This window comes from Taudactylus pleione, unplaced genomic scaffold (assembly GCF_031769625.1).
Source record: "Taudactylus pleione unplaced genomic scaffold, aTauple2 ptg002403l, whole genome shotgun sequence".
Taxonomy (NCBI): Eukaryota; Metazoa; Chordata; class Amphibia; order Anura; family Myobatrachidae; genus Taudactylus; species Taudactylus pleione.
The window spans coordinates 101,936-118,470 of NW_028286789.1; the positions used below are offsets into that span (position 1 = coordinate 101,936).

The 16,535-nt window shown below is 50.9% G+C and overlaps 1 protein-coding gene across 1 annotated transcript in view; it reads right to left on the reverse strand.

The window, feature by feature from the left end:
- Positions 1–16,535, reverse strand: part of LOC148431349 (uncharacterized) — a 64,726-nt gene that overhangs the window by 33,936 nt on the left and 14,255 nt on the right. The window contains exons 4-7 of the mRNA XM_088466076.1: positions 2,709–2,786; positions 2,031–2,087; positions 1,723–1,782; positions 1,587–1,651 (exon numbers count right to left, since the gene is read on the reverse strand). Coding sequence (XP_088322202.1) covers positions 1,587–1,651; positions 1,723–1,782; positions 2,031–2,087; positions 2,709–2,786 — 260 coding nt within the window. The remainder of the gene's footprint in view (positions 1–1,586; positions 1,652–1,722; positions 1,783–2,030; positions 2,088–2,708; positions 2,787–16,535) is intronic.

The window sequence follows — 16,535 nt, forward strand, 5'->3', positions numbered from 1 at the left end:
CCCCCTCTCATGCAACTCCCTACACTGGCTCCCCTGCTCCTACAACGCCCTACACTGGCTCCCCTGCTCCTACAATGCCCTACACTGGCTCCCTTGCTCCTACAATGCCCTACACTGGCTCCCCTTCTCCTACAATGCCCTACACTGGCTCCCCTTCTCCTACAATGCCCTACACTGGCTCCCCTTCTCCTACAAGCCCTACACTGGCTCCCCTTCTCCTACAATGCCCTACACTGGCTCCCCTTCTCCTACAAGCCCTACACTGGCTCCCCTTCTCCTACAAGCCCTACACTGGCTCCCCTTCTCCTACAAGCCCTACACTGGCTCCCCTTCTCCTACAAGCCCTACACTGGCTCCCCTTCTCCTACACTGGCTCCCCTTCTCCTACAATGCCCTAGACTGGCTCCCCCTCTCCTACAACGCCCTACACTGGCTCCCCTGCTCCTACAACGCCCTACACTGGCTCCCCTTCTACAATGCCCTACACTGGCTCCCCTTCTCCTACAATGCCCTACACTGGCTCCCCTTCTCCTACAATGCCCTACACTGGCTCCCCTTCTCCTACAATGCCCTACACTGGCTCCCCTTCTCCTACAATGCCCTACACTGGCTCCCCTTCTCCTACAATGCCCTACACTGGCTCCCCTTCTCCTACACTGGCTCCCCTGCTCCTACAACGCCCTACACTGGCTCCCCTGCTCCTACAATGCCCTACACTGGCTCCCTTGCTCCTACAATGCCCTACACTGCCTCCCCTCTCCTACAATGCCCTACACTGGCTCCCCTTCTCCTACAATGCCCTACACTGGCTCCCCTTCTCCTACAATGCCCTACACTGGCTCCCCTTCTCCTACAATGCCCTACACTGGCTCCCCTTCTCCTACAATGCCCTACACTGGCTCCCCTTCTCGCCCTGTTCTGATGACTTCTGCCCATTTACTACAGAAGGCAGATTGAACTTGTAGCCGGTGTGAGGAGTGAACAGAATCAGCCGTAACAGCCAGGAAAATGTCAGCAGCTTGCGTTATATTGAATCTGGCCCCAAGTATTTGTATAATTATTAGTATAGACCGAACCAATTACAGTATGGATCCAGTGTTTCTAGCACAGTATTGGCAGCTGCTGTATGAATCGAGTAGAACAGGGCAGACAAAGACTTTCTGTAATTACAGCCAGACCGTTCCAGACTTATTTGGTGTACTGTACATAGACTAACACAGCCTGGACAGCACCGGTCACTACTGTACCAACATGTTCCTGTATATGACGTAACCCATATAGATACTGTATATGACCTAACCCATATAGATACTGTATATGACGTAACCCATATAGATACTGTATATGACCTAACCCATATAGATACTGTATATGACGTAACCCATATAGATACTGTATACGACGTAACCCATATAGATACTGTATATGACCTAACCCATATAGATACTGTATATGACCTAACCCATATAGATACTGTATACGACGTAACCCATATAGATACTGTATATGACGTAACCCATATAGATATTGTATTTGACATAACCCATATAGATACTGTATATGACGTAACCCATATAGATACTGACAGTGCGATCTCCTGGCGAGTCTGTTCCTGCTGCACCTGCAACGCTCGGATCCTACTATTCAGGACCTAGGGGAAGAGATATGGGGTAAGATACATTATACACACACAGCCTGTCCCCTCTGGTCATTATACAGTACCTCTATAATATCCGAATATTCATTCACTGTCAGCGTCATCTCTTCCACGACTGAGTCTCTCTAAGATAGATGAAGAAGTTCATGTCAGACCCAGAGGCTGGTCCTCTTCCACAGTGCTCCCCTCCATACACCGGTGTGACCCCCATAACGCATCACCTTGGGATAATACCCCCACCCCACGATTCGCCCATTTCCCTGACCGTGTGCTGTTTCTGCTCCTCCTACCTATACTGCCCCCACTTTTCTCACTTTTCCTTAGTGATTTGTGTGGCCCTAACGACCTCACTCCCTCCGGGCCGCTCACCCACCTTCTGTGAGGATTCCTCCTTCTCCTTCAGCTCCAGCGTTTTCCTTTGCAGATTTATCTACAACAGGGAGAAAAATCATTTCACGGAAATTGGCCTTTTCTTGTATTTTTTTATTTTTCATTTTGTATAGAAATTTATTTTCGAAAGATTTAATTTATACATAACAGCAACACCAATATAAAGAGACGAGAGAAGACGCCAGCGGGACCTCTGCTGCGGCTGTCAGGGATGGACATCGGAAGCTCCTCATCAAATGGTGGGATGGGCTCCCGTCATCGAATGTTCTGATGTGATGGTAACTGACCATCCTGTGCATTAATCCGGAGTCACGCTGTGCGTCTGGAGTGGGAGGAGCCAGACAATCTGTCACTAAGTTGGAGGATAGGAGGCGGTGCAGGGCCTCACGTCGCAAGTGATGACCAGTCAGGACAGTATCGGAACACCATCAAATGACTACAATCAGATGGCAGCAAACGGCGAAAAGCCGCCATCGAATTGTAAAAACACTAACATCGCATAAAAAAACATTGATAGTGCGTAACCATCGACCATCGATGTCCATCCCTACATTGGGCGCTCTCATATTCTGTCTGCACCTATGACCTGAGAGCTGGAGCAGACACCCGCGTAGACCCGCTGCCTAAGCACCACCTCTTTATAGTAACTTTTATACGGCACCTCCAGCTCTGTGACCCGCAGCCTCAGTCCAGTGACCTGGTCACGCAGTGACTTGTTCTCATATCCACAGTCGCTAATCTGTAACAGAGGGAATTAAAGACAGGTACAGCATGGCCACAGAAATACAGGGATGAGTACAGGGATATGCACAGGAATACAGAGCTGAGTACAGGAATACAGGGATATGCACAGGAATACAGGGCTGAGTACAGGAATATAGGGATATGCACAGGAATACAGGGATGAGTACAGGAATATAGGGATATGCACAGGAATACAGGGATGAGTACAGGAATACAGGGCTGTGTACTGGAATATAGGGCTGTGTACAGGGATGAGTACAGGCATACGGGGCTGTGTACAGGAAAACAGGGCTGTGTACAGGAATACAGGGATGTGTACATTAATATTTGCCTGTGTACAGGATTACACGGCTGTGTACAGGGATGTGTATGGGAATACAGGAATGTGTACAGTAATATTGGGCTGTGTACAGGATTACAGGCCTATATGTACATATAGAGTCCGGCTTCAGAGTCCATAATGCAGGCACTGGTGGGGAGGCCACTGAAGTGAGTCTAGTGTGTTACAGCCAGGCAGTGAGGAGCAGGGACACAGCTTACACTGACTGTGAGAGTGTGTCTCTGTGCTGTGTGAGTGATTGCTGCTGGGCGTGGGCTGCGCTCTGATTGGCTCTCTGTGCTGTGTGAGTGATTGCTGCTGGGCGAGGGCTGCGCTCTGATTGGCTCTCTGTGCTGTGTGAGTGACTACTGCTGGGCGAGGGCTGCGCTCTGATTGGTTCTCTGTGCTGTGTGAGTGACTACTGCTGGGCGTGGGCTGCTGTCTGATTGGCTCTCTGTGCTGTGTGAGTGACTGCTGCTGGGCGAGGGCAGCGCTCTGATTGGCACTCTGTGTGATGTGAGTGACTGCTGCTGGGCGAGGGCTGCGCTCTGATTGGCTCTCTCTGCTGTGTGAGTGACTGCTGCTGGGTGAGGGCTGCGCTCTGATTGGCTCTCTGTGCTGTGTGAGTGACGGCTGCTGGGCGAGGGTTGCGCTCTGATTGGCTCTCTGTGCTGTGTGAGTGACGGCTGCTGGGCGAGGGCTGCGCTCTGATTGGCTCTCTGTGCTGTGTGAGTGACGGCTGCTGGGCGAGGGCTGCGCTCTGATTGGATCTCTGCTGTGTGAGTGACTGCTGCTGGGTGAGGGCTGTGCTCTGATTGGCTCTCTGTGCTGTGCGAGTGACGGCTGCTGGGCGTGGGCTGCGCTCTGATTGGCTCTCTGTGCTGTGTGAGTGATTGCTGCTGGGCGAGGGCTGCGCTCTGATTGGCTCTCTGTGCTGTGTGAGTGACGGCTGCTGGGCGAGGGCTGCGCTCTGATTGGCTCTCTGTGCTGTGTGAGTGACGGCTGCTGGGCGAGGGCTGCGCTCTGATTGGCTCTCTGCTGTGTGAGTGACTGCTGCTGGGTGAGGGCTGCGCTCTGATTGGTTCTCTGTGCTGTGTGAGTGATTGCTGCTGGGCGTGGGCTGCGCTCTGATTGGCTCTCTGTGCTGTGTGAGTGATTGCTGCTGGGCGAGGGCTGCGCTCTGATTGGCTCTCTGTGCTGTGTGAGTGACGGCTGCTGGGCGAGGGCTGCGCTCTGATTGGCTCTCTGTGCTGTGTGAGTGACGGCTGCTGGGCGAGGGCTGCGCTCTGATTGGCTCTCTGTGCTGTGTGAGTGACGGCTGCTAGGCGAGGGCTGCGCTCTGATTGGCTCTCTGTGCTGTGTGAGTGATTGCTGCTGGGCGAGGGCTGCGCTCTGATTGGCTCTCTGTGCTGTGTGAGTGATTGCTGCTGGGCGAGGGCTGCGCTCTGATTGGCTCTCTGTGCTGTGTGAGTGACGGCTGCTGGGCGAGGGCTGCACTCTGATTGGCTCTCTGTGCTGTGTGAGTGACGGCTGCTAGGCGAGGGCTGCGCTCTGATTGGCTCTCTGTGCTGTGTGAGTGATTGCTGCTGGGCGAGGGCTGCGCTCTGATTGGCTCTCTGTGCTGTGTGAGTGACTGCTGCTGGGTGAGGGCTGCGCTCTGATTGGTTCTCTGTGCTGTGTGAGTGATTGCTGCTGGGCGTGGGCTGCGCTCTGATTGGCTCTCTGTGCTGTGTGAGTGATTGCTGCTGGGCGAGGGCTGCGTTCTGATTGGCTCTCTGTGCTGTGTGAGTGACGGCTGCTGGGCGAGGGCTGCGCTCTGATTGGCTCTCTGAGACAGTTTTGTAGTTTTCTTCATTTTGGAGTGATCAGTGACTGATGAGGTGTCATTGGGAGTGAGGGGGATGGCTGTGTATAATATACACCTGGGGTGAGGGGGATGGCTGTGTGTATAATATACACCTGGGGTGAGGGAGATGGCTGTGTATAATATACACCTGGGGTGAGGGGGGTGGCTGTGCATAATATACACCTGGGGTGAGGGGGATGGCTGTGTATAATATACACCTGGGGTGAGGGGGGTTGCTGTGGATAATATACACCTGGGGTGAGGGGGATGGCTGTGTATAATATACACCTGGGGTGAGGGGGATGGCTGTGTGTATAATATACACCTGGGGTGAGGGGGATGGCTGTGTGTATAATATACACCTGGGGTGAGGGGGATGGCTGTGTAGAATATACACCTGGGGTGAGGGGGGATGGCTGTGTATAATATACACCTGGGGTGAGGGGGATGGCTGTGCATAATATACACCTGGGGTGAGGGGGATGGCTGTATGTATAAAATACACCTGGGGTGAGGGGGATGGCTGTATGTATAATATACACCTGGGGTGAGGGGGATGGCTGTGTATAATATACACCTGGGGTGAGGGGGATGGCTGTGTATAATATACACCTGGGGTGAGGGGGATGGCTGTATGTATAATATACACCTGAGGTGAGGGGGATGGTTGTGTGTATAATATACACCTGGGGTGAGGGGGATGGCTGTGTATAATATACACCTGGGGTGAGGGGGATGGCTGTGTATAATATACACCTGGGGTGAGGGGATGGCTGTGTATAATATACACCTGGGGTGAGGGGATGGCTGTGTATAATATACACCTGGGGTGAGGGGGATGGCTGTGTGTATAGTATACACCTGGGGTGAGGGGGATGGCTGTGTGCATAATATACACCTGGGGTGAGGGGGATGGCTGTGTATAATATACACCTGGGGTGAGGGGGATGGCTGTGTGTATAATATACACCTGGGGTGAGGGGGATGGCTGTGTATAATATATACCTGGGGTGAGGGGGATGACTGTGTATAATATACACCTGGGGTGAGGGGGATGGCTGTGTATAATATACATCTGGGGTGAGGGGGATGGCTGTATGTATATATAATATACACCTGGGGTGAGGGAGATGGCTGTGTATATTATACAGCTGGGGTGAGGGGGATGGCTGTGTATAATATACACTTGGGGTGAGGGGGATGGCTGTGTATAATATACACCTGGGGTGAGGGGGATGGCTGTGTATAATATACACCTGGGGTGAGGGGGATGGCTGTGTATAATATACACCTGAGGTGAGGGGGATGGCTGTATGTATAATATACACCTGGGGTGAGGGGGATGGCTGTGTATAATATACACCTGGGGTGAGGGGGATGGCTGTGTATAATATACACCTGGGGAGAAGGGGATGGCTGTGTATAATATACACCTGAGGTGAGGGGGATGGCTGTATGTATAATATACACCTGGGGTGAGGGGGATGGCTGTGTATAATATACACCTGGGGTGAGGGGGACGGCTGTGTATAATATACACCTGGGGTGAAGGGGATGGCTGTGTATAATATACACCGGGGGTGAGGGGGATGGCTGTGTATAATATACACCTGGGATGAGGGGGATGGCTGTGTATAATATACACCTGAGGTGAGGGGGATGGCTGTGTATAATATACACCGGGGGTGAGGGGGGATGGCTGTATGTTTAATATACACCTGGGGTGAGGGGGATGGCTGTATATATAATATACACCTGGGGTGAGGGGGATGGCTGTGTATAATATATACCTGGGGTGAGGGGGATGGCTGTATGTTTAATATACACCTGGGGTGAGGGGAATGGCTGTATATATAATATACACCTGGGGTGAGGGGGATGGCTGTATTTATAATATACACCTGGGGTGAGGGGGATGGCTGTGTATAATATACACCTGGGGTGAGGGGGATGGCTGTGTATAATATACACCTGGGGTGAGGGGGATGGCTGTGTATATTATACACCTGGGGTGAGGGGGATGGCTGTGTATAATATACACCTGGGGTGAGGGGGATGGCTGTATGTATAATATGCACCTGGGGGTGAGGGGGATGGCTGTGTATATTATACACCTGGGGTGAGGGGGATGTCTGTGTATAATATACACCTGGGGTGAGGGGGATGGCTGTGTATAATATACACCTGGGGTGAGGGGGATGGCTGTGTATAATATACACCTGGGGTGAGGGGGATGGCTGTGTATAATATACACCTGGGGTGAGGGGGATGGCTGTATGTATAATATACACCTTGGGTGAGGGGGATGGCTGTGTATAATATACACCTGGGGTGAGGGAGATGGCTGTGTATAATATACACCTGGGGTGAGGGGGATGGCTGTGTATAATATACACCTGGAGTGAGGGGGATGGCTGTGTATATTATACACCTGGGGTGAGGGGGATGGCTGTGTGTATAATATACACCTGGGGTGAGGGGGATGGCTGTGTATAATATACACCTGGGGTGAGGGGGATGGCTGTGTATAATATACACCTGGGGTGAGGGGGATGGCTGTGTATAATATACACCTGGGGTGAGGGGGATGGCTGTGTATATTATACACCTGGGGTGAGGGGGATGGCTGTATGTATAATATACACCTGGGGTGAGGGGGATGGCTGTGTGTATAATATACACCTGGGGTGAGGGGGATGGCTGTGTATAATATACACCTGGGGTGAGGGGATGGCTGTGTATAATATACACCTGGGGTGAGGGGGATGGCTGTGTGTATAATATACACCTGGGGTGAGGGGGATGGCTGTGTGTATAATATACACCTCGGGTGAGGGGGATGGCTGTGTGCATAATATACACCTGGGGTGAGGGGGATGGCTGTGTATAATATACACCTGGGGTGAGGGGGATGGCTGTGTATAATATACACCTGGGGTGAGGGGGATGGCTGTGTGTATAATATACACCTGGGGTGAGGGGGATGGCTGTGTGTATAATATACACCTGGGGTGAGGGGGATGGCTGTGTGTATAATATACACCTGGGATGAGGGGGATGGCTGTGTATAATATATACCTGAGGTGAGGGGGATGGCTGTGTATAATATACACCTGGGGTGAGGGGGATGGCTGTATGTATATATAATATACACCTGGGGTGAGGGAGATGGCTGTGTATATTATACAGCTGGGATGAGGGGGATGGCTGCGTATAATATACACCTGGGGTGAGGGGGATGGCTGTGTATATTATAAACCTGGGGTGAGGGGGATGGCTGTGTATAATATACACCTGGGGTGAGGGGGATGGCTGTGTATAATATACACCTGGGGTGAGGGGATGGCTGTGTATAATATACACCTGGGGTGAGGGGGATGGCTGTGTGTATAGTATACACCTGGGGTGAGGGTGATGGCTGTGTGCATAATATACACCTGGGGTGAGGGGGATGGTTGTGTATAATATACACCTGGGGTGAGGGGGATGGCTCTGTATAATATACACCTGGGGTGAGGGGGATGGCTGTGTGTATAATATACACCTGGGGTGAGGGGGGATGGCTGTGTGTATAGTATACACCTGGGGTGAGGGTGATGGCTGTGTGCATAATATACACCTGGGGTGAGGGGGATGGCTGTGTATAATATACACCTGGGGTGAGGGGGATGGCTCTGTATAATATACACCTGGGGTGAGGGGGATGGCTGTGTGTATAATATACACCTGGGGTGAGGGGGATGGCTGTGTATAATATACACTTGGGGTGAGGGGGATGGCTGTGTATAATATACACCTGGGGTGAGGGGGATGGCTGTGTATAATATACACCTGGGGTGAGGGGGATGGCTGTGTATATTATACACCTGGGGTGAGGGGGATGGCTGTGTGTATAATATACACCTGGGGTGAGGGGGATGGCTGTGTATATTATACACCTGGGGTGAGGGGGATGGCTGTGTATATTATACACCTGGGGTGAGGGGGATGGCAGTGTATATTATACACCTGGGGTGAGGGGGATGGCTGTATGTATAATATACACCTGGGGTGAGGGGGATGGCTGTGTGTATAATATACACCTGGGGTGAGGGGGATGGCTGTGTATAATATACACCTGGGGTGAGGGGATGGCTGTGTATAATATACACCTGGGGTGAGGGGGATGGCTGTGTGTATAATATACACCTGGGGTGAGGGGGATGGCTGTGTGCATAATATACACCTGGGGTGAGGGTGATGGCTGTGTGCATAATATACACCTGGGTTGAGGGGGATGGCTGTGTATAATATACACCTGGGGTGAGGGGGATGGCTGTGTATATTATACACCTGGGGTGAGGGGGATGGCTGTGTGTATAATATACACCTGGGGTGAGGGGGATGGCTGTGTATATTATACACCTGGGGTGAGGGGGATGGCTGTGTATATTATACACCTGGGGTGAGGGGGATGGCAGTGTATATTATACACCTGGGGTGAGGGGGATGGCTGTGTATAATATATACCTGGGGTGAGGGGGATGGCTGTGTATAATATACATCTGGGGTGAGGGGGATGGCTGTATGTATATATAATATACACCTGGGGTGATGGAGATGGCTGTGTATATTATACAGCTGGGGTGAGGGAGATGGCTGTGTATATTATACAGCTGGGGTGAGGGGGATGGCTGTGTATATTATACACCTGGGGTGAGGGTGATGTCTGTGTATAATATACACCTGGGGTGAGGGGGATGGCTGTGTATAATATACACTTGGGGTGAGGGGGATGGCTGTGTATAATATACACCTGGGGTGAGGGGGATGGCTGTGTATAATATACACCTGAGGTGAGGGGGATGGCTGTGTATAATATACACCTGAGGTGAGGGGGATGGCTGTATGTATAATATACACCTGGGGTGAGGGAGATGGCTGTGTATATTATACAGCTGGGGTGAGGGAGATGGCTGTGTATATTATACAGCTGGGGTGAGGGGGATGGCTGTGTATATTATACACCTGGGGTGAGGGGATGCATGTGTATAATATACACCTGGGGTGAGGGGGGTGGCTGTGTATAATATACACCTGGGGTGAGGGGGGTGGCTGTGTATAATATACACCTGGGGTGAGGGGGGTGGCTGTATGCATAATATACACCTGGGGTGAGGGGGATGGCTGTGTATAATATACACCTTCGGTGAGGGGGATGGCTGTGTATAATATACACCTGGGGTGAGGGGGAGGCTGTGTATAATATACACCTGGGGTGAGGGGGATGGCTGTGTATAATATACACCTGGGGTGAGGGGGATTGCTGTGTGTATAATATACACCTGGGGTGAGGGTGATGGCTGTGTGTATAATATACACCTGGGGTGAGGGTGATGGCTGTGTGTATAATATACACCTGGGGTGAGGGGGATGGCTGTTTATTATATACACCTGGGGTGAGGGGGATGGCTGTTTATAATATACACCTGGGGTGAGGGGGATGGCAGTGTATATTATACACCTGGGGTGAGGGGGATGGCTGTATGTGTAATATACACCTGGGGTGAGGGGGATGGCTGTGTGTATAATATACACCTGGGGTGAGGGGAATGGCTGTGTATAATATACACCTGGGGTGAGGGAGATGGCTGTGTATATTATACACCTGGGGTAAGGGGGATGGTTGTGTATAATATACACCTGGGGTGAGGGGGATGGCTGTATGTGTAATATACACCTGGGGTAGGGGGATGGCTGTGTATAATATACACCTTCGGTGAGGGGGATGGCTGTATATAATATACACCTGGGGTGAGGGGGAGGCTGTGTATAATATACACCTGGGGTGAGGGGGAGGCTGTGTATAATATACACCTGGGGTGAGTGGGATGGCTGTGTATAATATATACCTGGGGTGAGTGGGATGGCTGTGTATAATATATACCTGGGGTGAGGGGGATAGCTGTGTGTATAATATACACCTGGGGTGAGGGGGATGGCTGTTTATAATATACACCTGGGGTGAGGGGGATGGCTGTTTATAATATACACCTGGGGTGAGGGGGATGGCTGTGTATAATATACACCTGGGGTGAGGGGGATGGCTGTGTATAATATACACCTGGGGTGAGGGAGATGGCTGTGTATATTATACACCTGGGGTAAGCGGGATGGTTGTGTATAATATACACCTGGGGTGAGGGGGATGGCTGTATGTGTAATATACACCTGGGGTGAGGGGGATGGCTGTGTATAATATACACCTGGGGTGAGGGGGATGGCTGTGTATATTATACACCTGGGGTGAGGGGGATGGCTGTGTGTATAATATACACCTGGGGTGAGGGGGATGGCTGTGTATATTATACACCTGGGGTGAGGGGGATGGCTGTGTATATTATACACCTGGGGTGAGGGGGATGGCAGTGTATATTATACACCTGGGGTGAGGGGGATGGCTGTATGTATAATATACACCTGGGGTGAGGGGGATGGCTGTGTGTATAATATACACCTGGGGTGAGGGGGATGGCTGTGTATAATATACACCTGGGGTGAGGGGATGGCTGTGTATAATATACACCTGGGGTGAGGGGGATGGCTGTGTGTATAATATACACCTGGGGTGAGGGGGATGGCTGTGTGCATAATATACACCTGGGGTGAGGGTGATGGCTGTGTGCATAATATACACCTGGGTTGAGGGGGATGGCTGTGTATAATATACACCTGGGGTGAGGGGGGTGGCTGTATGTATAATATACACCTGGGGTGAGTGGGATGGCTGTGTGTATAATATACACCTGGGGTGAGGGGGATGGCTGTTTATAATATACACCTGGGGTGAGGGGGATGGCTGTTTATAATATACACCTGGGGTGAGGGAGATGGCTGTGTATATTATACACCTGGGGTAAGGGGGATGGTTGTGTATAATATACACCTGGGGTGAGGGGAATGGCTGTGTATAATATACACCTGGTGTGAGGGGGATGGCTGTATGTATAATATACACCTGGGGTGAGGGGGATGGCTGTGTATATTATACACCTGGGGTGAGGGGGATGGCTGTGTGTATAATATACACCTGGGGAGAGTGGGATGGCTGTGTATATTATACACCTGGGGTGAGGGGGATGGCTGTGTATATTATACACCTGGGGTGAGGGGGATGGCTGTGTATATTATACACCTGGGGTGAGGGTGATGTCTGTGTATAATATACACCTGGGGTGAGGGGGATGGCTGTGTATAATATACACTTGGGGTGAGGGGGATGGCTGTGTATAATATACACCTGGGGTGAGGGGGATGGCTGTGTATAATATACACCTGAGGTGAGGGGGATGGCTGTGTATAATATACACCTGAGGTGAGGGGGATGGCTGTATGTATAATATACACCTGGGGTGAGGGAGATGGCTGTGTATATTATACAGCTGGGGTGAGGGAGATGGCTGTGTATATTATACAGCTGGGGTGAGGGGGATGGCTGTGTATATTATACACCTGGGGTGAGGGGATGCATGTGTATAATATACACCTGGGGTGAGGGGGGTGGCTGTGTATAATATACACCTGGGGTGAGGGGGGTGGCTGTGTATAATATACACCTGGGGTGAGGGGGGTGGCTGTATGCATAATATACACCTGGGGTGAGGGGGATGGCTGTGTATAATATACACCTTCGGTGAGGGGGATGGCTGTGTATAATATACACCTGGGGTGAGGGGGAGGCTGTGTATAATATACACCTGGGGTGAGGGGGATGGCTGTGTATAATATACACCTGGGGTGAGGGGGATTGCTGTGTGTATAATATACACCTGGGGTGAGGGTGATGGCTGTGTGTATAATATACACCTGGGGTGAGGGTGATGGCTGTGTGTATAATATACACCTGGGGTGAGGGGGATGGCTGTTTATTATATACACCTGGGGTGAGGGGGATGGCTGTTTATAATATACACCTGGGGTGAGGGGGATGGCAGTGTATATTATACACCTGGGGTGAGGGGGATGGCTGTATGTGTAATATACACCTGGGGTGAGGGGGATGGCTGTGTGTATAATATACACCTGGGGTGAGGGGGATGGCTGTGTATAATATACACCTGGGGTGAGGGAGATGGCTGTGTATATTATACACCTGGGGTAAGGGGGATGGTTGTGTATAATATACACCTGGGGTGAGGGGGATGGCTGTATGTGTAATATACACCTGGGGTAGGGGGATGGCTGTGTATAATATACACCTTCGGTGAGGGGGATGGCTGTATATAATATACACCTGGGGTGAGGGGGAGGCTGTGTATAATATACACCTGGGGTGAGGGGGAGGCTGTGTATAATATACACCTGGGGTGAGGGGGAGGCTGTGTATAATATACACCTGGGGTGAGTGGGATGGCTGTGTATAATATATACCTGGGGTGAGTGGGATGGCTGTGTATAATATATACCTGGGGTGAGGGGGATAGCTGTGTGTATAATATACACCTGGGGTGAGGGGGATGGCTGTTTATAATATACACCTGGGGTGAGGGGGATGGCTGTGTATAATATACACCTGGGGTGAGGGGGATGGCTGTGTATAATATACACCTGGGGTGAGGGGGATGGCAGTGTATATTATACACCTGGGGTGAGGGGGATGGCTGTATGTATAATATACACCTGGGGTGAGGGGGATGGCTGTGTGTATAATATACACCTGGGGTGAGGGGGATGGCTGTGTATAATATACACCTGGGGTGAGGGGATGGCTGTGTATAATATACACCTGGGGTGAGGGGGATGGCTGTGTGTATAATATACACCTGGGGTGAGGGGGATGGCTGTGTGCATAATATACACCTGGGGTGAGGGTGATGGCTGTGTGCATAATATACACCTGGGTTGAGGGGGATGGCTGTGTATAATATACACCTGGGGTGAGGGGGATGGCTGTGTATATTATACACCTGGGGTGAGGGGGATGGCTGTGTGTATAATATACACCTGGGGTGAGGGGGATGGCTGTGTATATTATACACCTGGGGTGAGGGGGATGGCTGTGTATATTATACACCTGGGGTGAGGGGGATGGCAGTGTATATTATACACCTGGGGTGAGGGGGATGGCTGTGTATAATATATACCTGGGGTGAGGGGGATGGCTGTGTATAATATACATCTGGGGTGAGGGGGATGGCTGTATGTATATATAATATACACCTGGGGTGAGGGAGATGGCTGTGTATATTATACAGCTGGGGTGAGGGAGATGGCTGTGTATATTATACAGCTGGGGTGAGGGGGATGGCTGTGTATATTATACACCTGGGGTGAGGGTGATGTCTGTGTATAATATACACCTGGGGTGAGGGGGATGGCTGTGTATAATATACACTTGGGGTGAGGGGGATGGCTGTGTATAATATACACCTGGGGTGAGGGGGATGGCTGTGTATAATATACACCTGAGGTGAGGGGGATGGCTGTGTATAATATACACCTGAGGTGAGGGGGATGGCTGTATGTATAATATACACCTGGGGTGAGGGAGATGGCTGTGTATATTATACAGCTGGGGTGAGGGAGATGGCTGTGTATATTATACAGCTGGGGTGAGGGGGATGGCTGTGTATATTATACACCTGGGGTGAGGGGATGCATGTGTATAATATACACCTGGGGTGAGGGGGGTGGCTGTGTATAATATACACCTGGGGTGAGGGGGGTGGCTGTGTATAATATACACCTGGGGTGAGGGGGGTGGCTGTATGCATAATATACACCTGGGGTGAGGGGGATGGCTGTGTATAATATACACCTTTGGTGAGGGGGATGGCTGTGTATAATATACACCTGGGGTGAGGGGGAGGCTGTGTATAATATACACCTGGGGTGAGGGGGATTGCTGTGTGTATAATATACACCTGGGGTGAGGGTGATGGCTGTGTGTATAATATACACCTGGGGTGAGGGTGATGGCTGTGTGTATAATATACACCTGGGGTGAGGGGGATGGCTGTTTATTATATACACCTGGGGTGAGGGGGATGGCTGTTTATAATATACACCTGGGGTGAGGGGGATGGCAGTGTATATTATACACCTGGGGTGAGGGGGATGGCTGTATGTGTAATATACACCTGGGGTGAGGGGGATGGCTGTGTGTATAATATACACCTGGGGTGAGGGGGATGGCTGTGTATAATATACACCTGGGGTGAGGGAGATGGCTGTGTATATTATACACCTGGGGTAAGGGGGATGGTTGTGTATAATATACACCTGGGGTGAGGGGGATGGCTGTATGTGTAATATACACCTGGGGTAGGGGGATGGCTGTGTATAATATACACCTTCGGTGAGGGGGATGGCTGTATATAATATACACCTGGGGTGAGGGGGAGGCTGTGTATAATATACACCTGGGGTGAGGGGGAGGCTGTGTATAATATACACCTGGGGTGAGTGGAATGGCTGTGTATAATATATACCTGGGGTGAGTGGGATGGCTGTGTATAATATATACCTGGGGTGAGGGGGATAGCTGTGTGTATAATATACACCTGGGGTGAGGGGGATGGCTGTTTATAATATACACCTGGGGTGAGGGGGATGGCTGTTTATAATATACACCTGGGGTGAGGGGGATGGCTGTGTATAATATACACCTGGGGTGAGGGGGATGGCTGTGTATAATATACACCTGGGGTGAGGGAGATGGCTGTGTATATTATACACCTGGGGTAAGCGGGATGGTTGTGTATAATATACACCTGGGGTGAGGGGGATGGCTGTATGTGTAATATACACCTGGGGTGAGGGGGATGGCTGTGTATAATATACACCTGGGGTGAGGGGGATGGCTGTGTATATTATACACCTGGGGTGAGGGGGATGGCTGTGTGTATAATATACACCTGGGGTGAGGGGGATGGCTGTGTATATTATACACCTGGGGTGAGGGGGATGGCTGTGTATATTATACACCTGGGGTGAGGGGGATGGCAGTGTATATTATACACCTGGGGTGAGGGGGATGGCTGTATGTATAATATACACCTGGGGTGAGGGGGATGGCTGTGTGTATAATATACACCTGGGGTGAGGGGGATGGCTGTGTATAATATACACCTGGGGTGAGGGGATGGCTGTGTATAATATACACCTGGGGTGAGGGGGATGGCTGTGTGTATAATATACACCTGGGGTGAGGGGGATGGCTGTGTGCATAATATACACCTGGGGTGAGGGTGATGGCTGTGTGCATAATATACACCTGGGTTGAGGGGGATGGCTGTGTATAATATACACCTGGGGTGAGGGGGGTGGCTGTATGTATAATATACACCTGGGGTGAGTGGGATGGCTGTGTGTATAATATACACCTGGGGTGAGGGGGATGGCTGTTTATAATATACACCTGGGGTGAGGGGGATGGCTGTTTATAATATACACCTGGGGTGAGGGAGATGGCTGTGTATATTATACACCTGGGGTAAGGGGGATGGTTGTGTATAATATACACCTGGGGTGAGGGGAATGGCTGTGTATAATATACACCTGGTGTGAGGGGGATGGCTGTATGTATAATATACACCTGG